This window comes from Elgaria multicarinata, chromosome 3 (assembly GCF_023053635.1).
Source record: "Elgaria multicarinata webbii isolate HBS135686 ecotype San Diego chromosome 3, rElgMul1.1.pri, whole genome shotgun sequence".
Classification (NCBI taxonomy): domain Eukaryota; kingdom Metazoa; phylum Chordata; class Lepidosauria; order Squamata; family Anguidae; genus Elgaria; species Elgaria multicarinata.
Genome location: NC_086173.1, coordinates 61,630,599 through 61,653,032, shown reverse-complemented (window position 1 = coordinate 61,653,032; position 22,434 = coordinate 61,630,599). Strand labels below are relative to the sequence as shown.

The following is a 22,434-nucleotide window of genomic DNA, read 5'->3' as shown; positions in this document are numbered from 1 at the left end:
CTTTACCTCCTCTTTTTGTTCCAGAAGAAGCTCAAGAGAGCTTCCAGCTCTCACAAGTCAGCAGGTAATGAGGGACAAACCATTGCATTAACTGTTTTTCTTCTTGTTGGTCCATAACCACTTTTTCCTAATACTCCATCCCATCCTCAACTCCAAAAATCCTTGGCTTTGGAGCCCCCTTTTGCTCTTTTAAACCTCCCCATTTACTTTCTTTGAAATCTTCTGCATTTGCTGTATTCCCCCTTCCCTCCAAAATGCTCTTGCACTTCCCAAAAACTCAGTTTCTTCCCTGTTCAAATCATCCCAAGATGGAATTTCTTTCATCCCCCCACCCTTTCCCATTCTCCACGATCAGCTACACACACACACACACTTTTCTAGAAAGGCACTCATGAACTCTGAATTTTGATGGGCATTTGCCTCCCTCTTCAAGGGCCGTTTTCATTTAAATACTAGCTGCTCACTTTCTGCTTAGTGTTTGAATTAAAACTCATTTCTTTTTAAAGTTCCACACTTCCATCACCCTTTTTGGGATATGCATACACACACACACACACACACACACACACACACACACACACACACACTTTCTTACATATCCTGTTGCACCTAGCTTTACTAAGCATTTAATTTTCAAATGCTTATGTTTTGATCTCCTCAGTGTTAATGTTTTTGAATGTATGATCCTAATTCCCCTGATTAATTTGGTGTTTCAGATTTCCTATGAGTCCAGAATTCAGTGGTAAAAGTTCTCTCATGTATGTGCTTGGTTTGCATGTATGCAATATGCACAAATCCATGCATCATGACACTCTCGGCCTTATATTTTCTGTCTTTCAAAAAAAGATGATTGGGAATGTTTTTCTTTGCACCTGATTACCATCTGACGATTTGTCCTCAGTGCTGCTCTGTATAGGAATCTGCATTATACTCAAGTCAGACCACAGGTTCATCTGTCAACACTGACTGGCAATGGAATTTCAGGGTTTCAGGCAGGACTTTTTCCTGCCCTTCCCGGATATGCCAAGGCTTTCTTGAAATGGAAGTCTGATTTGGATTTCTAGATTTTGATGGAATAGTTTGTGCCTTCAAAACCAGTCAGTGGACCTCTTGAAAGGTGTGCTGGTTTTGGACAGTTTCCATGCTATTACCTAGAGTTCCCATTCCATCCATATCTCTTAAGTTTTTCTAGTTGCTTTTCAGCTTCAACCAGCCAGTATCTGTAGGAAGGCAGGGATGCTGGCTTGACCATTAGTAACAGCAGGCTACTGCTTAGCCTGAAGTCAGTCAAGTTTGATTTCTGCTCAGTTTCACATTTTTCCAACATTAAGTTCATTCCATCCCATTTCTGCTGTTCGTAGGGATGGTGGTAGGGTACTATGCAAAAATGCACAAAAGTTAACCCTCCTCAAAACATGCACATTTTTACATACTTTCCCAAATAAATGCATGTTTGTACAAACTTCCCTAAACATACGCATTCCCCCAAGTGATTTCCCCTAATGTGCAAATTACTGTGTGTACTTTTTCCTATCGTATGCATTTTTGTGTACATTTCTTGATTTGTGAACTACATTGCAAAATTTTGAAATGTGTGGCTACCATGGTACACAGCTTGGTTCTAGTCTGCCCAGCAAATTTCTATTCCCATCCCTTCGCACTGCACCCTCACTCACTCACTCACTCACCAATGTACTCTCCTTTACGGCTTCATTCAACTGGAGCAATATTTGAAATTCAGATTCTTTATGGCCTTTCGTGAAATCTTGGGACAAGGATGTGACCATCAGCCGATAGGGTGGGAAGTGCAGCTACTGTGAAATGAGCAGGTCTCCAGCAATGGTGCCAGCACTGCAAATTTGTGAAGACCTCTGTCGAGTAGGATGTGAAATGTGATTTTCTGGTAACTGCCTCAGATTTCAAGGGTGAATTATTTGATTGAAAATAATCAAGCAATTTTATTTCAGCTGTCTACGGGAACTTTGTTTCGTCTGGAGGAAATAGTGTTACTTCAGCGGCAGTACATTATTCTAACAAACGGATTATCATCGTCCCTAAGAAAACAAACACTCTGAGCTGTTTCCTTAATTGCCAGTTATTTGTCTTGATTATTTTGCATTTCAAAGTGTATAAAATCCACATCCTTTTATGTGCAGCTAATGTCTATGGAGTGAATTACAGGGCTGAGAGCTATTAGGCAAGGTGCTTGCTCTTGAAGCTGAAGGAGGGGCGTGTGTGTGTGTGTGTGTGTGTGTGTGTGTGTGTAGAGAATGCTCTTCACCTCCCGGAAGGAGCCTGTGTGGTAGCTGCTCATTGCTGAATTACAAGCCCGCTGCTGTAACAACCCCTTTCCCTCCTGCTAGAACATCCACCTGGTGGCCAAGTGGCTGAGTTCCCTGGAGAAGAAGCTAGAGCAGCACAGTGAAGGCAGCCATCCTGAATTTCGCATCTTCATCAGTGCAGAGCCTGCAGCTTCACCTGAGGGCCACATCATACCACAGGGCATCCTGGAGAACTCCATCAAAATCACCAATGAGCCCCCAACAGGGATGCATGCCAACCTCCACAAAGCTCTGGACAACTTCAACCAGGTATTGGCCCTCCCCACTCCAGAACGAATCTCTGTTCCTGCAGCTGGGTAGGAGGTCAGACCAGCAAATAGCCAACGTACCCAGCAGCACATGGATACCTTTGTAGCCTTGCATTACATTTTGCAATTGGCTAGGAGTGGCTTTACACAAAACCCGTTCTAATACAGATTGAGGCCATGGCTAGACAGGGCAACATCCCGGTGATTGGCTCGGGATCATCCCTGTGCGTCCACATGATGCACAGGGGATCCTGGGAGCAGGGAGGGATGATCCCTCTCTTGGCCCAGGATATCGCCCTACCCTTCCATCCTGCTTTTTCTACAGTCTCAGGATGATCCTGAGACTGCGGACCATGTGGCTGGGTGTCACGGGTTGTCCCAGCTACTCATGAGTAACCGCGAGGAGCTGAGAACCGGGCACAGAGCTCCTGAGGAGTGGGGTGGGGGGAGGGAGAGGGGATTCTTTAAAAAAAACCCAACAAAAACCTTACCTGTCATTTGAGTGCTTGTGCGGTCCTTTTCCTTTAAAAAACACACATCCAAAATGGTGACCGTGATGTCACGTGCTGCGTGTAGACGAGGGCAACGATCTTGTGATCATAAAATTGTGATATCGTTGCCCTCCAACCCCCTCGTCTAGCCATGGCCTGAGTGCTGCACTGCCACTCCTGTGTAGGGTAGCTATGTGTGTTCCAAGGCTCTCCAGATTGAAGCCCACATCTGTAGGAAACCCATGTCATACAAGTCCCCTTGTAGCTTTTCCTGGGAGGCATTTCACTGTGCCCCTTAAAATGCTCATCTGATACTTGTCAAGTTATGCTTTGGTGGCTTCCCTGGGGCAGGGCAGACCAGCAAGAAGCCTCTGTGCAAGGCTGCTGTGGTTGAATTGGTCCTCCTGAGTCTTCTTGCCAGGACAAGCACTTGGAAAGGAGTGAGTTCCCTGTGCCTATAGGTCTGGGCCAGCATAAAGTAGGATGCAGGTTTGGACCAGCACAACGTAGGTCTGGGCCAGCATAACGTAGGAGGATCTGGGGCTCAGCCCCTTGGTGGAAAGATGCGATGTGCTTCTGAGCACCATTGATGGCTCTTGCTCTTACAGTATTCTCCAAGATGAGCGCTGGAATCTCAGCTGATGCAGTTAGGTGAGGGTTAATGCTGGCACTTGGAAAGGCTTATTTTGTTCTCATATACTGTCATTCATCATCTCGGATTCCAGGAGAGGGGAGCGGGTGGAACCTTCAAGATTTCCTCATTCTCATCCTGTCTTTGCAAATCAAGTAGTAATTAATGTTCTCAAAACGGCTGGATTCTTACAAAATGTCTCTTATCCTCCAATTCCTGCTGTAGGTGGGAGCAAGTGGCTTCATACTTCATTTGGCTGCTTTGAGCTACTGTTCCGACAAATGCAAGACTAGTTCAAATGCAGCTTTTAGAGCAGAGTGGCAAAGAGCTTATTATCATATTCATTCTAAATAAAGAGTGCGGTTTGGTATTGCCATCAGCTTTGTGTTGGTGTTTTGGGTTTGCAGCTAAAGAAATGTGAGGTCAAATAAGGACAGGGTGTGTTTGTCCTAGAATTTTTGTCTCACTTTTGCATCCAGCAGCCTGGTACATTTGGGGAAATAAGATGATTTTCAGAGCTCTTACTTAGTGACTTTTTCTAACCTACATGTCGAAGTATGTGGGGGCTGGCTGATCATCCACCTGCACAACAGACTGTGTGTTTGTGTATATGTAAGGTTTTTTTTTTTTTTTACTGAATTCAGTCATGAAGAGCCAAGGTGCATTGGCCTTAACGCCACACCATGCCCCTAACCCTTTTCTTGAATTCATGGAATCATACATCTATGGCATTGTTGGGCTAGAAGGATTCTGACAAAGTCAAATGTTTTTTACTGATTTATTTATTACATTTCTATACCCACCAATAGCCGAAGCTCTCTGGGCGGTTCACAAAAATTTAAACCATCCAAAATATAAAACAACAATATAAAACCATGATATAAAATACAATATAAAAGCACAACCAGGATAAAATCAGCAGCAGTGGAGAAATATGAATGTAAAATACAAATTTAAAAGAACGAAGTTAAAATTAATTTATAGACTGTTAAAATACTGAGAGAATAAAAAGTTCTTCACCTGGCATCTAAAAGAATATATTGGAGATGCCAGGCGAACCTCCTTAGGGAGCTCATTCCATAGCCAGGCTGCCACAGCAGAGAAGGTCCTTCTCCTGGTAGCCACCTGCCTCACTTCCTTTGGCAGGGGCTCACGGAGAAGGACCCCTGAGGATGATCTTAGGGTTTGGGTAGGTACATATGGGAGGAGGCGTTCCTTCAGATAGCCTGGCCCCAAGCCGCTTAGGGCTTTGAATGTTAATACCAGCACTTTGAATTGGGCCCGGACCTGGGCTGGAGCAAACAGAGCAGCCCTTTCTGTTATTGAATGATTTGATTTCACTTAAACATTGGTACCAGATATTTCCAGTTTGCACAGCAATTTGTTGGTTGTTTAACTCAGGTTTTATGGGGACTAGCATGGCGTGCAAGGTGTGCTCATCATTTCTGCTTTTAATTAACAACCGAGAAATGCCTCATTTGTTGGCTGTTTTGTGACGTTTGAACCTGGAAACTCTGAATTGTTTATAAGTTAAGAGTTAACCCAACAATTGGCCATGATTTGTTGTTGGGTTAATTCTGAGTTGTTTAACCCAGAAACAACTCAGAAATGTGGTATTCTTATTAATTCAAAGGAGAAAGGACAAGTGTGTGCCTCACATGTTCCACTTGTCTCTGCAGTTTCTGGGTTAAGCAACCCAGGAATTGCCACCATGACATGCAAACCAGAATGTCCCAGTTTGTGCATTTGGTAATCTGCAGTTTATTAGGGCTCTGCTGCAGACCCGGCATGATGCGCTCTAAGAAAATGCTGTTCTCTCTGTCCATGTTTTCTTGCAGGACACCCTGGAGATGTGTAGCCGTGAGAATGAGTTTAAGAGCATCCTCTTTGCCCTCTGCTACTTCCATGCCGTGGCAGCGGAAAGACGCAAGTTTGGGCCACAGGGCTGGAATCGTTCATACCCCTTTAACACTGGGGACCTCACCATTTCTGTAAACGTTCTGTACAATTACTTGGAGGCTAGTTCCAAGGTGAGCTACATCAATTATACACCATTATATGTTCAAATCACATGCATCTCTTCCAAAGTGCTTCATCGGTGTTCCTTGGCTTTTATTGACATGCCACCTTTTCTCCCACCTCTGAATCCAGGAGAGGACACACCTTTCATCTTACCATCCCTGTTTCTGTAAGTGCCCATTTCTGGCCTGTGTGTCTCCACCATGACATTTCTGTGAAAATATTTGGAAACGTTTGGCTGCCGAGATAAATGTGCTCAGTCAAGGAAACTGGGGAAAGACTTGTTTTAAGTAACAATCCTCCCACCCTTTCTCCCTTTCCCTTACTGTACATATATACACATACACACATTCTGTTCTGCAGTCTGGGATTCTCTGAGTGAATCTCCTGTGTGCTCCATAGAGCGATTTGACTGCTACATTACATTCAATTGCTTAGGAAAAATGAACTGATGAAATGAAAGCATTCTCTGAAACGCCAGCTTTTAAAGGCTGCGGGGCCTCTTACAACATGCTCCCACCAACCTGCCTGTTGCTGCTTAGGTTCCCTACGATGATCTGCGGTACCTCTTTGGAGAGATCATGTATGGAGGACACATCACAGATGACTGGGACAGGCGCCTCTGCAAGACCTACCTGGAGGAGTTCATCAAGCCTGAAATGCTGGAGGGAGAATTCCTGTTGGCTCCAGGATTTCCCCTCCCGGGAAACATGGACTACAACAGCTATCACCAGGTAGCCCCACCACAAACATTTTATTCAGCCTGCTCAGATTTGTTTCTGATGCCACAGCCATATGAGAGAGCAAGTTAGGAATGCAGAGTTCCAATACTCAATTTGTCACTTTTGCTGGTGGGTGGTTCTTTTTTTCAGTTCAGTGTTCACAGTCTCCTCTGAAGAGCCCAGTTTAATGATAATGTGACAGTTCATCATACACTCATTCAGTTCATGCATGGGTAGAAGAAATGTATTTGTTTCTCCAACCACAGGAAACTTAGTGGAAAAAATTCATCTGTTTGCTCAAAAAGACTTTGAGGCTATAATCATATTCACACTTGGGAGTAAGTCCCATTAAAATCAGTAGGGCTCACTTCGGAGTAGACATGTGTCGGATTATGCTGGTGGTGTTCATTTAGCTTTCCTTCAGTATACTCCAGATCTTGAATAGCCATTTATTCATTCATCTTCTGTTTCGGAAGGGAAGTGGGGGTAGGGGGGAGATGTTGATGTCAAGATATGTAGAGTGAGCCTGGTTTTGTTTTGGAAAATAAATAAACTTTGGACCCCTAATTGATGATAATTGGTGACAATTCTCTATTTCCTAGCCAAGAGCTGAGATTTTTATTGCCAAGGCACACACCAAACCAAGTAAGAAACACACAAAGAAGGCTCCCTGTTGGAAATTCATAGCAAGGGCTGGGCATAATAATAACAGCTAATTTTGGTTTGTCTGATTATTCATGCAACATAATTGTCATCTCCGTTGCTGGCTTCCTAGTGGCTCAGTAGTACTGTGTATGATTGAGAAGCGTGCGTCCTATTGACAGAATTGTGAATTGTATCTGATACCTTGCTGAGAGCAGATACTGTTTTGCTGCCCAGTATATAGATGATGCCTTGCCTGCTGAGTCTCCATACCTTTATGGCCTCCACCCCAATGCAGAAATCGGCTTTTTGACCCAAACCTCAGAAAAGCTCTTCCGCACGGTTTTGGAGCTGCAGCCTCGCGACACCAACCTAGGAGAAGGTGCCGGAGCCACCCGGGAAGAGAAGGTGAGTATGGGGAGCACATTGGAAAAGGAGCCATCAGCATTTAGGTGGCGTTGCGTCGTTTGCTTTCCTTTTAGTCCAAATACTGTTCTGGTCAGGGTAAGCTCATGCAGCCAATTTAGGTTTAGCTAAGTGTTAGGCATCCTGAGAGCCATAATTGGTGCTGAGGAAGGCCGTGGAATTCTACCCATCTCGGACTGGAGTTATCGCCCTTTGAAGTCATCGTAGGAAAAAAATGGCTCTTGATCTCTGCTGTTATTCAACAGAAATAATGGTGGAAGTAGACGGTGGCTCTCATACCTACACTACATTATATGTATGAACTGGAGTCCCTCTTGGAGGTCACATTCAGCAGGTGGCTTCTCAGTGTTCTGGTTTGCTTCTGCAATGCAGAATGAGGAGAATGGGGAAGTGTCTTGGGCAAAGGGAGGTACTTTCCCCCTGACACACCCCTGCAGGGAGCTCAGCCAGGCAGACCTCAGAACTCACACTGATCCGTGTGCCAGCTATGCAGGTCTGCAGGACCTAAATCTGAGAACTGTGGGGGACGGGGATCAGTGAAACCATGCTCCCGTTGCCCCAAAGGAAAGCAGTCATATCAAACTCAAAAAGGAGATTTCAGGCCTGCAGTTTTGTTCCCCTTTCCTCTATGTTCCTGAGTCGACTCTGCCCCCACAATATCAGTTCGTTAAATAATCTTCTGCTGAAAAAGAAAAACATCTCTCTCTATTTGCAAGTTGTCTTAAGTTCCTTCAAGGGAAACTTTTGCTTCACTAAAACTCCAGTCAAGGCCTTGAAAGGTGCAGGAAGGTCAATATTACAAAGCTGTCTATGTGTACCTTTTCGTTTGCTAATTCATGGAAGTTTGAGGATCTGTCCATTATTTCCTGCTCATTATGCTTAAAAGCTAGAATTTAAGTGGTGGACACCGCTCTTTGGCAAATTAGTTCTTCAGCTTTTTAGAGCCAAGATTGTTCATCTTCTAGGTTGTAAAGGCTTTCAAACTCCTATGCACGTGGCCTCTATGACTACAGCCAAAATCAGACTGAAATGATATACACACATAGACTGAGCTTTTTGGCTATCTCACCCTGCATGAAGATGGGTCATTTTTAAAATGGCATGTGAATTGACTGACAAATTCCCTGAATTGTACGCTTCAGTGATAGGGTTATGATATCAATTTGGGGTTATTTTTTTAATTGTTGTTAGTATTTAGTTGGATCTGCAGTTACGTTGTGAGGCAATGGGATTCAGTGCAAACCCAAATGGAGTCTGAGACGAGGCAAACAGTGATTGAGTGTAGGTTGTTTTGAGCCGTGGGTTGTTTGTTGAACTATGGGTTAGTGTGTTGTCTGAACGCAGTCAGGCTTGCTAGTTAACCATGCAGTGTGGCTTATTTTGTTGAACAAGCCACCTTGAAAATTGATGGTTTGTTGTTGGGTTGTCCAGGTTGGTTAACAAGCCATGCTGCATGGTTAACAAGCCACCCTGGCTGCATTCAGACAACATGGTAACCCACCCTGTGGAAAACATGGTGCATTCAGACAACACACTAACCTACGGTTCAACAGACAATCCACAGTTGGTTTAGTGTGTTGTGTGAACAGCCCTATTCGTGTTTAGGGAGGTGCAATTCAGAGAGCTTCAGCTATTGGGTGGTATAAAAATGTAATAAATAAATAAATAAATATACATAGTTACTGAAATTTCCACCACCACCATCCACTTTAAATTCCTCTGATGTTTTGCTAGAGGAAAATCCTCCAAATATGGCTTTCACTTTAGCTGAAATCTTGTAATAAGAGTGTGCTCAAAGATATTTTGTGAGAATTATAGAAACTCCCAACTTCCCTCAAAATGCTTTACCATTTACCATGTACATTGATGGTGCTATAAATAATAATAATAATAATAATAATTTATGGAGTTCAGAGGAGGAACTCCAAAATTCGCTTTGTATTTTGCTTAAGGCGAAATTACCTCTGTTAGCCAGCCCTACTGCACAAGGAATGCCTAGTGTGCCCCGACTTATCTGCTTTAAGCTCTCCTCTTTTGCTGCCCTGGACTCTTGACCCTCCTCCTCAAATCATGGATGGAAATCTTCCTGAGAAAACATTAGCTGAGCCAACGGTTTGCATTTTGGTAGAGAAAGGGAGATACTATCTCTTTCAGTGTCCATGGAGCACCCTTTGATTCTGGTAGGAGGAAAGCATTTAATAGACTTGCTGTGTTTCTGGTTTGTGGCTGATAGATCTGATTGATGACAAAAGGCAGGGTTGGGGAGGGAGACCAGGAATGCATAGGTGCAGGGAACATGGTATAGGGCATCGAGGAAAGGACTGGAGCTCCTTCTGACCCATTTTACTCATCTATGGATTAAATTATGTTTCATGTCCATCATGAGATCTTCCAAAATCTGGTGACAGTGTTGCTGCAACGGAACCTGGGGGAACTGATGGTGTTTTCTTTCCTTGTTTACAGTGTGCTGAGATAGTTCACCTTAAAATTCCATTTAAAATAATCTGCTGCGTTTGTCAATAATAAATGAATAAAATTGCTCGTAAATGGTGCAATACAGTACACTCTGCTGTTTGATTCCCCCCTTCTTTTTATAGCTTCATCCATCTCACTGAACTGTCCCAACCTCAGAATGAGGCACAGGAGAGAATCAAAAGCAAGAAAAAGAAAAAGAGTGAGCTCCTGCATCATATGTGGCTATTTCTAAATCATCTTTATAAAAAGGGAGCCACTTTGAACGTTTGCAGGTGTTTAGACTGTAATAGTGCATTAGAGAAGCTAGGCTTCCGTTGGCTCAGCTGTTCTTCAGGAGGAATAGGGCCAACTTTCTCAAGCCAACTATGACCCGTTGACCATCTTTCCTGTCTTCTGCAAGTAGATCTCAGCATCCTTCTGTCACCTGTCTTTGGCATGCAGGTGAAGGCCCTGCTGGATGACATCTTGGAGAAGCTGACGGATGAGTTTAACATTCCTGAGCTGATGGCCAAAGTGGAAGAGAGGACCCCATACATTGTTGTTGCTTTCCAGGAATGTGAACGGATGAACCTCCTGACTAGTGAGATCAGGCGGTCACTGAGGGAGCTGGACCTGGGGCTGAAGGTAGAGACTCTTCCCCCCACCCCACCCCACTCCACCCCCTTTGTTATGTTGGTTTGAAATGCGGCCATAGAGATATTGGAGAAATGACCCAGTTTATACGTTGCAGCCCCCCCCCCCCCAGTAGAAGGTGAGGGATCTATGTGATTAAGTGCTATGTTCTAAAAGAGAACATGCTATAAAAGGATGCATAGACTACAGAAAACTGACCAGAGAACTTCGGCTATAGGGTGGTATCTAAATGTAATAAACAACAACAACAACAACAGCAACAACAGGATTTTTAAAAACAAACCAAATAATAGGAAGGTATTGCCAATGGAATCAAGTGATGTAAAAATTCAGGACATTAAATTTATTGCAAAATCGAAACAATATATAAACTGCTAGAAGCTGGCAGCCAAAGGTTTGGCTGGTTGTTTCAAATCAATATGTGAAATATAGTTCTATCCCTGCTTTTTTATTTTATTTTTTAGGCCAGCCTAAAGTTGCCAGGTCACAATGCTGTGAGAATAATAGTAGAAACCAAAAATGGTTGAATTCTCCTGTCGGAGTCTCTAGACTGTAACAACCCTACGGCCCCTTGGCTCTCTTCAGGCCCAGGGCCCAATGTGTGGCAGCGCGCCAATCCTGCTTTCCCCTTGGCTCCCCTCTATTTGGCGCCATAGCCAGGATCCAGGGAACCAGACAAGGATCCAAAGAACCTGCACTCAAGGGTGCCTTGCGTCCATGTGCTCTGAGCAGCCGCCTTCCATGCCACACAACACACCCCTTTTTCATGCTAAGGGGCGTTTCAGAAGCAGTTTGCATGAGGGTCTGGTTCTGAAGGGGAAAGGGGAGTCAAAAAATCCCACTGGGCCACTGCACATCTCCATTCCACATTTTCCCTCCATGCATGGTCTACTTTGAAGTGAGACATTTAGCTGCCCTGTCTCTTGACCAGCCTCTTTCCTCTGCTGAAACACACACTGGGCCTGTTCAGACAGCACACTAAACCATGGTTAGGCTGCTAATCCTTTGGCAGGAAATGGTTAGTGAGTGTGTTTAAATAGGGTAACCATATGAAAAGGAGGACAGGACTCCTGTATCTTTATATTTAGCAGCTGATGAAATTCTCTCTTCATCACAACAGTTGAAGCTGCAGGAGCCCTGCCCTCTTTTGTATCTTGTCAAGATTTAACTGTTGTGATGAAGAGGGAATGTCACCAGGGGCTGCATTTATACGAATGACACCTGCTGAAATTCCCTTTTCTATACAAACTGTGAAAGATAGAGGAGCCCTGTCCTCTTTTTCATATGGTCACCCTAGTGTAAGCCATGTTTATATAGCCACTGTGGTTAGGAGTGGTTCACGCCACCTGCCTAAGTCATGGTTCACACGGCATGCTAAGCCATAATGTTTAGCTCAAAATGCTTAGCCATTGTGGCTTAGCATGTTGTCTGAACAGGGTCTGAACTTTCTTCAGAGCCCCTTTTTGCCCCAGGCAGCTGGTTGGAAACTGTGTATGCACAGAGAATGCTTGACTTGGTCTGATCCAGCAGGGCTCTTCAGATGTCCTTATGTTCCATGTCTCCTTGGTCCTTTTCCTCAACCTTAGTTCTCCACTGCCTCATCCTTCTGGCTCCCCTTTCTCAGTTTATTTCGTGCTCTGCACACACATACTCATACATCACACACACACTCAATCTCCTTTCTTTTGGGCCCCTTGTTCCTTACCTTATGAATTCTATATGCATGTATCTTATGAATTCTATATGCAACAGGAGGAATTAGGTTAAATGTTTTCAATACTCATAATGCATATTTTTCTGATATTTTTTTTTATTTTTTTTTAAAGTCTAAATGTCTCTCGATTTAATTGCCAAAAAGGCTAATCATCCAATGTCCTTCACAATTGTTTGCAAGTTGAACATGAAAGTTTCTGATCCATTGCAAATCCTTCCAACCAAGATAGGGCTGATAAATGAGCTGCTTTCACATATTTGCTGAATTTTGACTCAAGCCAATGCTTTGTACCTCTTGCTCTTTCCTCTTACACATTTTTTAGGGCGAATTAACCATGACGAGTGATATGGAGACCTTACAGAACGCCATCTTCTTAGACACGGTGCCTGAGTCGTGGACCAGGAGGGCTTACCCTTCCATGGCTGGTCTAGGCGGTTGGTTTGCTGACCTTCTCAACCGTATCAAGGAGCTGGAGACATGGACAGGGGACTTCTTGCTGCCATCTGTGGTGTGGCTGGCAGGATTCTTTAACCCACAGTCTTTCTTGACAGCCATAATGCAGTCCATGGCCCGAAAAAATGAGTGGCCTCTGGACAAAATGACCCTGCAGTGTGATGTGACCAAGAAGAACCGTGAGGATTTCACCAGCCCGCCACGGGAAGGGGCATATGTCCATGGCTTGTTCATGGAGGGTGCACGCTGGGACATGCAGGTAAACAGGAGTATTGGAGGTTTGTTGAGACATGCTAAGCTGCCATGATAAGGGAATGGAATGTTTATTGTTACTGCGAAACCAAATTCCAGGAATAAATTTATTTATTTTCTTACATACCTAGATACTACAGAACCTATAGAGATACTATAGAAACGAGAGCATCCTGAGAATGCTCTCATTTCAAATAGCAATCACAAACTTCTACAGTTGCATAGAAAAATAACTTTGAAGTGTGCGGAAAGCGTCTAATTACATTTGAAGTGGGAGGTCGATCACTACTTCCATTGGGAGAAGGAGGTGGTGAGAATGGACTCTGGACGCCTTGGCAGCTAGCGTTTCCTACCTCTTGCCTTTGCATTTATATTCTTGCTGAGCCGACCTGATGTGATTTTCCATTTCCATGTTGAAATGTGCATGTTTCATTGAGGGAGAATTGCATGAACGTCGGAAATGTCGCTCTGCTTTCCATCCACAATCTTTGACATTAATGAGAACCTTGACAGAACTGTGCAAAAATCCAAGGAACGGTGCGATCCATCCACACCCTATAGGGTACAGCTCACAGAAACTCCCAGACCTTGGGAGTTGTGCAGCCCATGTGACTGTAGGCAGGACTGGAGGGAGGGGCGGTGGCTAGAGAGAGGACTTACAGACTATATAAAGCGTCTGGGCTAAACTTTAGCCTGGTCAGGTCAGAGAGCTTCTCTAAGTTTGATCAAGCAAGAGCTGGGATAGCACAACTCTTTTGCTCCCAAGGCTTGGGAACTTTCCTAAGCTGTACCCTGTGAGCTAGTTCAGGGACTGCACAGTTCCCTAGAATCTTTTTTTTTTTAAAGTGACACTGGGGGGCTTTTGCAAACTTCTTTCTAGCATCCAGGACTTGGATGAAAAAAGAGACAAAATGTGGCAGAGGCCATCGAAAACACACCTGAAAAATGGAAGTGCTTTAAGACACCATAAAAAAATGAAAAAGAACGATTTCGGCTCTGCTCTAATCTATTCATTCTCGCTACCTTTTTCTTGTTCTCCTCTGCGCTCCCCCACCCCTGGCAAATCCTGGCCATGGGCTTTGAAGAATTTCTACAATTTACTCTGATATCAGAATTTGCATTTCCATGGTGCGTGGTTTGCGTTACGCTTGGTGCAGAATTGGGATTTCTCCCCCTCTCTTTTTGGCACAGAGCACCCACAGTTCTGCCAAAAGGAGCAGCTGTTGCTGTCAGCCTTGAAGCTAAAAGTCTTATTGGCTCTTGTCCCATAACAAATGGCTTTCAAAACAAGGGCTTTCTTTTGTTCCTTAGCCACGGTCATTTCAAAGCACCAGAGATCAGAGCCATCTCGGTGGTAGGTTTCCTGATCCTGCATCAGTCCCAGCGGAGAATGAGCCACGGCTGAAGCTGCAGGGTGGGGCCAGAGCACCTGCAGAGCTTCCGAGGAGGCATCCGTGTAACGGGGTGACTGGCACGGGGTGCGGCTCTCCTTAGCCTCCATTTCCCTATAAATAGAGCAAGATGTCTGTCTGTGCCTGGCAGGAGCTGTGCTGTTGCTGTTCCTGCCCAGCTATGGAAAGGAGGCATCCAGAAATAATGCAGCAAATAACAGCTTGGTAGAGTAGCAGAAGTCAGGCAGAAGATCAGCCTCCTCAGGGTGGGTTCTTCAGGTTTGGCTTATTGGTAGCATTTTTCACGGAGAGGGCTGCACCCAGAAACCCCTCAGGCAGTCTGTGCTTAGCAGAATCTAGAAGCAGCTTCCCCTCAGGCAGAGGGGAAGTCCACTTGGGGGATCAGAGGATGGCTTTCTGGTCTTTGACCAGTAGCTAGTACATCAGCACAGGGGTGGGCAGACTGCATTGCAAGGAAGCTGGCATTTGCACACGCCTTCCAAAGTTTATGGACCATTTATAAGAGCACCAGTAAGCAAAGCATCTTTTGTTTAAATAATATTTGAGAAAGGGGTGGCAAACATCCTCTACTCTCTTGCTAACTTCAAGAACAGCAAAATGTAGGACCTAAACTCCATCCCTAGGCATTTCTTAACTCTCTCTGGATCATGCTGACAAATCTCTTACATCTTCCTCACTTTGGGATATCGTCCTGCTTGAGCATGAGATGGAGAAGCTAATTCGGAAGCTAACTCAGAGTGCAGTACAGGACTGGTCAGGCTCTGGGGGTCACAGGCTGCCTTGGTTGGCAGGGCCAGCCCCAAATGCAGAGCTCCAAGCAGAGGCTGAAACCAAGCCTGGAAAGGCAGTCTGAAGGAGAATGGGATCCGATAGCAGGGATGTTGTGCAAACTGGAGGTCAGGCATGGTGTAATGTCACCCCCCCCAATTAAGCTGCTATGGTGATGATGATGATGGTGTGGATATGTTGAATATGTAGAAATGTGGAAATATGGCATGACAATGGCCAAGATGAGGGAAATTGTTGAAGGTTTGTCAGACAAGCATAATTTCAGGGGAGGGCCACCTCTAGCCCACAGGCCTAATCTAGCCCATGCAGGTTGCCCATCTGGCTCATAGAGGCTTGGGCTCCCCTGTGAGCCACTTGCCCAAGCTCTATCCCCTAGTCTGAAGGCCACCTGGGGCTTTGTGAGGAGGCAAGGAGAGGAATCCCCTTGTAATCTCCAGTTTGTGATCAGAAATAACAAAGGGATTCCCCTCCCAATGGAGGACGAGTCGTACACAGGCATATCTCCTCGTTATCTCCAACCATGGCTCAGAAATCATATACTTGTATCTACGCTGCACTCCCGTCCACCCCAATCACAAAGTGACTAGCTTGGAGTCCTCAGCCCTGCAGTTGTGGCAGCATGATATGGGGACTTAACTGGCACCTCAAACAAGAGCTGCAATAGCATTTCCCCAATGCATTCCCATAAGTAGATGTTTCTCTGCTACAACACGCTAATAATAATGGCCATTCCCTCTCTGTGCCTGAACTGTTTTTGACAGTAGTGAAGGGATATGAAGACACTTCTGTGTTGAAATGGGCCCATTGATTCTGCGTCCAATACCGTCTGTTAGCTACGTGTGTATTCTTGTGTGGACAAATGCAGATGCCAGTATAAAGAATGATCAACTCTGCTATGTGCATTCAGTTTTTCTGGGTTGCAGATCCACGGAAAATTAATCCTTTGGTAAGAACATGAGCTCTGAAGTTCAAGGTAATCGCTTTGGGGAGCTATTCCACTTCAGAAAAGACATTCCACTGTGAGATGATGGCTGCAGCTAAAGACGGTCGTTCCCCTACTGCCCTGTACTCAGATGAATCTTCTGTATTTATGTACATATCCGTATTATTACGTGGGTGGCTTACATTTATGAACCAATCTATAACCGCCTCCTATTTAACAAAAGAAAACTAAATGGATTTTATAAGGGTCTAAATTCCCAGCTAGTATAAATGTTGTTAAAGGCAGACGAATTATGTGTGCAGACAACCTTGCCCCGTATTGTAGAAATGTCCTTGTTCCGATGAGGAATAGCTGAAAGATAATTCAGTTTGGCATTGACTGCTCCATTTGTGCCTCTTTTCTCTTGTTAGTTTTCCACCAACGGCAGAGAGCAGGATTTCTCAGGCAAGACGTTTTGGTAAAACCAGGCAATGAGGATAACAGCAGTAGCATTATAATGAAGCGGGGGGCGGGGGATCTTTCTAGTGGATGACTCCACTTTCAGCTTTACTAAACGCATAAATAACATACAAGAACCTCCGGGAGGGAAAGTGTTGAATAGCCTAAACCATCAAGCTCTATATAGCATAATTCTGTCTGCCTAAAAGCCTGTTTCACGCAATTTGTGTTTTCTGTGTACATATAAAATGTATGTACTGTTTGTGCACAACAAATATGAGTTTGCAAATGCACTTATTATATAAGCACGTGCACCAATGGATTTGCATGTTTCCCTGCCACCAAGGGTATGTGCAGTGGCCAACATGAGTTTGCTGACATGTAATGTATGACGCTGCTCTAAAAAGTGGGAGCAGCCCAGGCTGACTTCTGCACCAGCTAAATAGTCAGAGTACTTCTAAATAGGAGTGTGCTTTGCCTCGGTCCCGAACGCTGAATCCAAGTCAAAGCGGGTCGATTCGAGCTGAATCTGGTTTGTGACTAGATTGGGCTGCCCAAAGAGACAAGGTGTTTTGGACTGATTTGGCCCAATGGCCAGCTGTTCCTCCCCCCACCCCCGCCAGTGGGATTTACATGAAGCCTCCATGTGTGCCAGTGAGCCACCCATCCTTCATGAGAGCTGCCCTGGCCTGTAGTAAACTATGGGGACTGGAAACGGACTCCCAGTTGGCCTTGTGCCTGGCTTTCCTGGGCACCCAGGGATGGCTTGGAAACTGCAGCACCCTACCTGCTTCGGATTTGGAACCACATCTGAAGCGGGCCAGTGTGGTGCCGAGGCATCCTGAGTCAAATCAGGGCTCATGTGGGAGCTCTGAATTGGTCTCCGAGTCAAATTGGGGAGGGGGCTGTGCATAGCCCTACAAGACACATCCATATGAAGCGCTTTTCATGTCACCATGTGTGCTCAACCAGTAAATATTTTCTGTTAAGGACAAGAACTATATATTATACATGTTTAATTCAAGGCATTCAGGAATCAGAAGCGTGGAGAGAACGCAGTCCCTTTCACACTCAACCTCTCCATACTGACCTCTCTTCAAGCCTTCCCTGTCAACACAGGGAAGTCAGCAGAGGAGAGGGCAGGGCTGGTGCATGCATTCCTGTCTCCTCCCCATGCTTTGGATTTCCAAATGCTTGAACGAGGCTTCAAATGATTGCTTCCTGTAGGGAATAGCTGCTTTGGAGGAGCAGTCTAGAGCAGAGAAGTTGGGTTTGCAAGGGTAGCTTTATGGCCATAACCCCACACAGGAGGGGAGGAGGAAAGCGATTTGGGAGGTAATTCTCCACTCCCTCATTGCATTTTTCCCAGTTCTAAATTGCCCCTTCCCAAAGCTTGTTTTGCCAACTAGAAGTGGGTGTCAGGGTTTAGTTAAAGACATTTGTGTGTAGGATGTAGTTCTGTTCTTAAATGCACACTTGTGTCTCATTTCTCTTCAAGGGTATATAGTCATCAAAGTGTTCTTTCAAGGTACATTGTACTTATTTTTTTCAGGTGTCTTTCTATTGCTAGCTTACTGTGAGTGCATCGAATGGGGAGTGTGTAGCCTGTTGGCAGAAAACTAAACTGGCCACTTTCCTAAAGCCATAGAGACCCCTTTAGTTTTCATGGGTCAATGGCCATGCTAGTTGAGCATGATGGGAGTTACAGTCCAACAGATCTGGAGGAGGGCACTGGGTTGGGAGAAGATGATGTATCATCATCATCATCATCATCATCATCTTTATACTGCCCAACAGCCATAAAATCCAATTTAAAACTTTAAAAATCACATAAAACCAGAATAAGTTACAGTTCAGGGAAGGCTTGTTTAAAAATATGTGTTTTTAGAAGGTGTTTAAAAGATATTACATTTTCCGCCTCCGAACTGCACGAGGGAGGGTTTTCCAGAGGGTGGGTGCCGCTATAGAGAAGGCCTGCTGTTGAGGTTCTTCATGACATTCTCTTTGTGTCAGAATGACGAGCAGGGCCTCCTCTGAGGATCGTAAATGTCGCCTGGGTGTATATAAGGGAAGGCGGTCTGCTGCATATCCTGGTCCCAAGATTTAGTGGTGTAGTGGGTTATCATTTACTTCAACGGGGTGGTGTGGTGTTGAGTTAAAATCCTCACTAGCCATGAACTTCACTGGGTGACCCTTGGAGACTCACAATCTCTGAGCCTATCTGGCTCCAAAAGATGGTTGTGACTCTGAGGATAAAATGGAGAACACCTCAGGTAAACCTCCTTCAGGTCCTTGGAGGAAGGCTGGAATTCATATGTAATATGAGTTTGAAGATGTTTTTTCATTTTTGTCTTTTTGTTTACATCCAGCCTATCCCAACCTGGTGCCTTCCAGATGTTTGGAATATGGCATTGATCTGGTTAGGGATCATGGGAGTTGCAGTCCAACATCTGGAAGGCATCTGGCTGGGAACGGCTGTTTTAATTCTTTGCAGTTTTACCACTTTGCTTTGTTGTTTTATAATATTTTCTGTAGTTTCATTGTATGCTTTAACTGACAGTTTTTATAATCTCTGTATTGTTAGCAATGTTATGCTGAAAAGTAGGATAAAGATGTGTCAGGCCCTGCCTAAGAATTCCTTTGGGGTTGACTGATTATTTCAGCACACAGAGAGTTCACATGTTCAGGCATACATCTCCTCCCCCTCCCCCCCCCCCACATACACACCTGTGTATCACATGATATTTCCAGGCTGCAAAAATGGTTGCTTCCCAGTTAAAACTTCCTTTGATCAACAGGGATAAATATGCAAATAAAAACATGGATTAATGCCATGGAGTGATCTGAGAGAGATTGAAAACATTGTCAGTTGAAAAATAGAGGGTGGGGTGCTATTTCATGAGCAACTGATTTCCTTTGTTCCTCTCAAACAACAGGGTAGCTGCTCAAAAGTCACTTTTAAAAAAATTAAGGTTGAACTGCAAGTTGAAATCAGTTGCAAGACCAGCTCCCAGAAGAGTTGTTGTTGCAAGGATTAGTTAATGTTTGCCTGCTGCTTTGGAAATCTTAAACTGTGTCGGCGCTATCTATGATCAGAATTACCTTAATAGAACAGGGTACATACTGTTGGTGTTGTAAAGAGATCAAGATTGTTTGCTATGGTATGTGCCTATCAGAATGCAAATTGTTTTCTTTCAAATAAATAAGCTGATCAGAAGGTTACATTTGATATAAACCCCTCATCACTACACAGCACAAACGTAAGGATATTAGGCGTAATGGGTGATGTGAATCTCCAGGGAAAGCTTTCCTCCTTGTTCTCTGAGAGAAGGCAGGAGAACAGTCATTCTCTTCTGGGATATCCTCTCCTGTCTTCTAGGAGGCAGGGCCAGCATGATGAATGACTCCTCCTCCAGCCAGGTGGCACAGTTTCAGCATGGCTCCTTATGAGCCTGCTGATCTTTAAACTTAATAAAAAATGAATCTGATTAACCATAACTTTTTGTTTTTCTCGACTTCTCCTTCTCTCCCCTATCCTGACATGGCCTAGCCAGAGATGGATCTCTCACAGGTTTTGGGTGTGTTTCAGTAGTGCATACAGCCCACTAGAAAATATAGTCTGGAAGCAGGAAAACTCTTCCAGCCCCCTCCCCACAGCAGTTGTCCTCCTCTCCTATCCCACTCCACCCCAAAAAGGCCTGGAGTGCCACGGAGGAAGCATGGGCTGTTTTAGGGTTGTGGGTGGCTGGTTAACCACCTCAACAGCTCACCCACGTCGGGTTCCCACGTGACAACAAGCCATTACACCCACACCCGTGTAGTGTACAGGTCAGTTCATGCATGTAAGGCTTTATAGGTCAGAATCAGCACCTTGAATCAGGCTTGGAAATATTCAGATGTCCATTCTTTTTATTCTGATCTCCACTCACTTAGGAACTACTATTTGAGCCTAACTCAAAGCTTGTTGCCTACCTTGTGTTTGTTCTATTATAACTGTGTACTGGCCAATCAGTTGCTGGTGCTGCTAACAATGCCAAGGCTCTGCTTTAAAGATATACATTGCATGTGAGATCCATGATTGGATCACTCATTGTTTGGTTTTGTGCTTAAAAGTAGTTTCAGGGGGCTCGGAATCTGATTGAAGCAGTAGCGTTGGAGAGGTGTGCGTAACCTCTTTCCTCTTGCACAATTTTCCTGATCTAAATTGCCTTCCCTTAAGCTGCTGTTAACCTCACTTAGGGGGGGAAAGGACAGGTACCTGCAGGTCAGGTCTGCTGTTGAGTGCATAGGCCCAAAGCTTGATTTTCTATGCACTTAATTGAGATGTGCTTGCTGAGAGGCAACTAACATTTTATGTGGCACTGTTGCCACTTTTAGCCGATTTGCAATAGCATGGTCAGTGTTAGTTTACATGGAAAATTCCATATGCAGTATCATTTGAACTCAGGCTTGGTAACAGAATAATTCACCTGGGAGAAGGACACTGGTGTGGTTTTCTCTCTCTCTCTCTCTCTCTCTCTCTCTCTCTCTCTCTCTCTCTCTCTCTCTCTCTCTCTCTCTCTCTCTCTCTCTGTGAATTAACAGTTCCAGGGAACTTGCAGGAATTCAGTTCAGGGGAGCAGACAAATAATAGATGGTGGGATACAGCAGAGGCAGAGGCATGTGGGCACAGCAGTACGGATAAAAGAAAGGTGGGGTTAGCAATGCCTCACATTTTTTCTCGGTGTTCTCCACAGACTGGGCTAATTGCTGATGCCCGATTGAAGGACCTGACTCCATCAATGCCAGTTATTTTCATCAAAGCCATCCCTGTTGACAAGCAGGACACCCGCAACGTGTATCCATGTCCTGTCTACAAAACCCGCCAACGGGGCCCAACCTACGTCTGGACTTTTAATCTGAAGACTAAAGAGAAGCCTTCCAAATGGGTTTTGGCAGGGGTAGCACTCCTGCTGCAAATCTAGACTTGGGCTCAAACCTTTCCCAACAGACTCACCAGAAAAGTCAGAATGAATTAATTGCAGAATGAATTAATGTCCAATGCTGGTTCACACATGTGTGTACATCATTCAAAGAGTGTTGAATTGCGTGTCTGAGTTGAGCCATTTCAGATCACACAGGTTTAAAATTTTAAAGATTTTCACCCTGCCCTTCAAATACAATTTACCATGTTGGCTTACCTATAAATAAATAAAAACAATATATAACAGTCAAAATGTCAAAAATAGCAGGTAAAGGAAGCATACAAACCAATCTGCTTATGGTTGAATGTTCTTAAAAGGCCTGGGGAAATGAAAAGGGCCTTTGCCTGGTACCAAAAGGATGACAAAATAGGCACCAAGTGATCCTCCCTGGACAGAGCATTCCATAGGCAGGGAGCCACCACCTGAAAGTCCCTCTCTCCAGTCACCCCCCCCCCCCATAAGTCCTTTGGTGGGTGCACTCAGAGAAGAGTCTTTAGGAAATTAGCAGGCTGATGTAAAGACAGGCCATCCTCTGAGTAGCCTAGACCCAAGCCACGAGGAACTTTAAAGCTCAATATCAGTACTTTACATAGTATGTGACGATGGCACAGAACAGACAGTACTTTTGTGTCTTCCAAACATCAGCTCAGATACATTTTTCCAGTGAAACCCATTCCACACATTAAGCTGCAAGTCATCAAATGTTGAGTAATCAAGTGACAAACATGGATGTCTGAACTGCCATCAAGGATCAGTTTATTCCAGTGTTTGTATTTAACCAAGATATATATATATATATATATATATATATATATATATATATATATAATGAATTTTAGA

The 22,434-nt window shown here is 44.5% G+C and overlaps 1 protein-coding gene across 1 annotated transcript in view; it reads left to right on the top strand.

The window, feature by feature from the left end:
- DNAH9 (dynein axonemal heavy chain 9) overlaps nucleotides 1-21,594 on the top strand; it is a 213,083-nt gene extending 191,489 nt beyond the window's left edge. Inside the window, exons 56-61 of the mRNA XM_063120447.1 lie at nucleotides 5,551-5,742; nucleotides 6,274-6,465; nucleotides 7,333-7,503; nucleotides 10,438-10,620; nucleotides 12,666-13,055; nucleotides 21,367-21,594. Coding sequence (XP_062976517.1) covers nucleotides 5,551-5,742; nucleotides 6,274-6,465; nucleotides 7,333-7,503; nucleotides 10,438-10,620; nucleotides 12,666-13,055; nucleotides 21,367-21,594 — 1,356 coding nt within the window. The remainder of the gene's footprint in view (nucleotides 1-5,550; nucleotides 5,743-6,273; nucleotides 6,466-7,332; nucleotides 7,504-10,437; nucleotides 10,621-12,665; nucleotides 13,056-21,366) is intronic.
- Nucleotides 21,595-22,434: the final 840 nt, after the last annotated feature.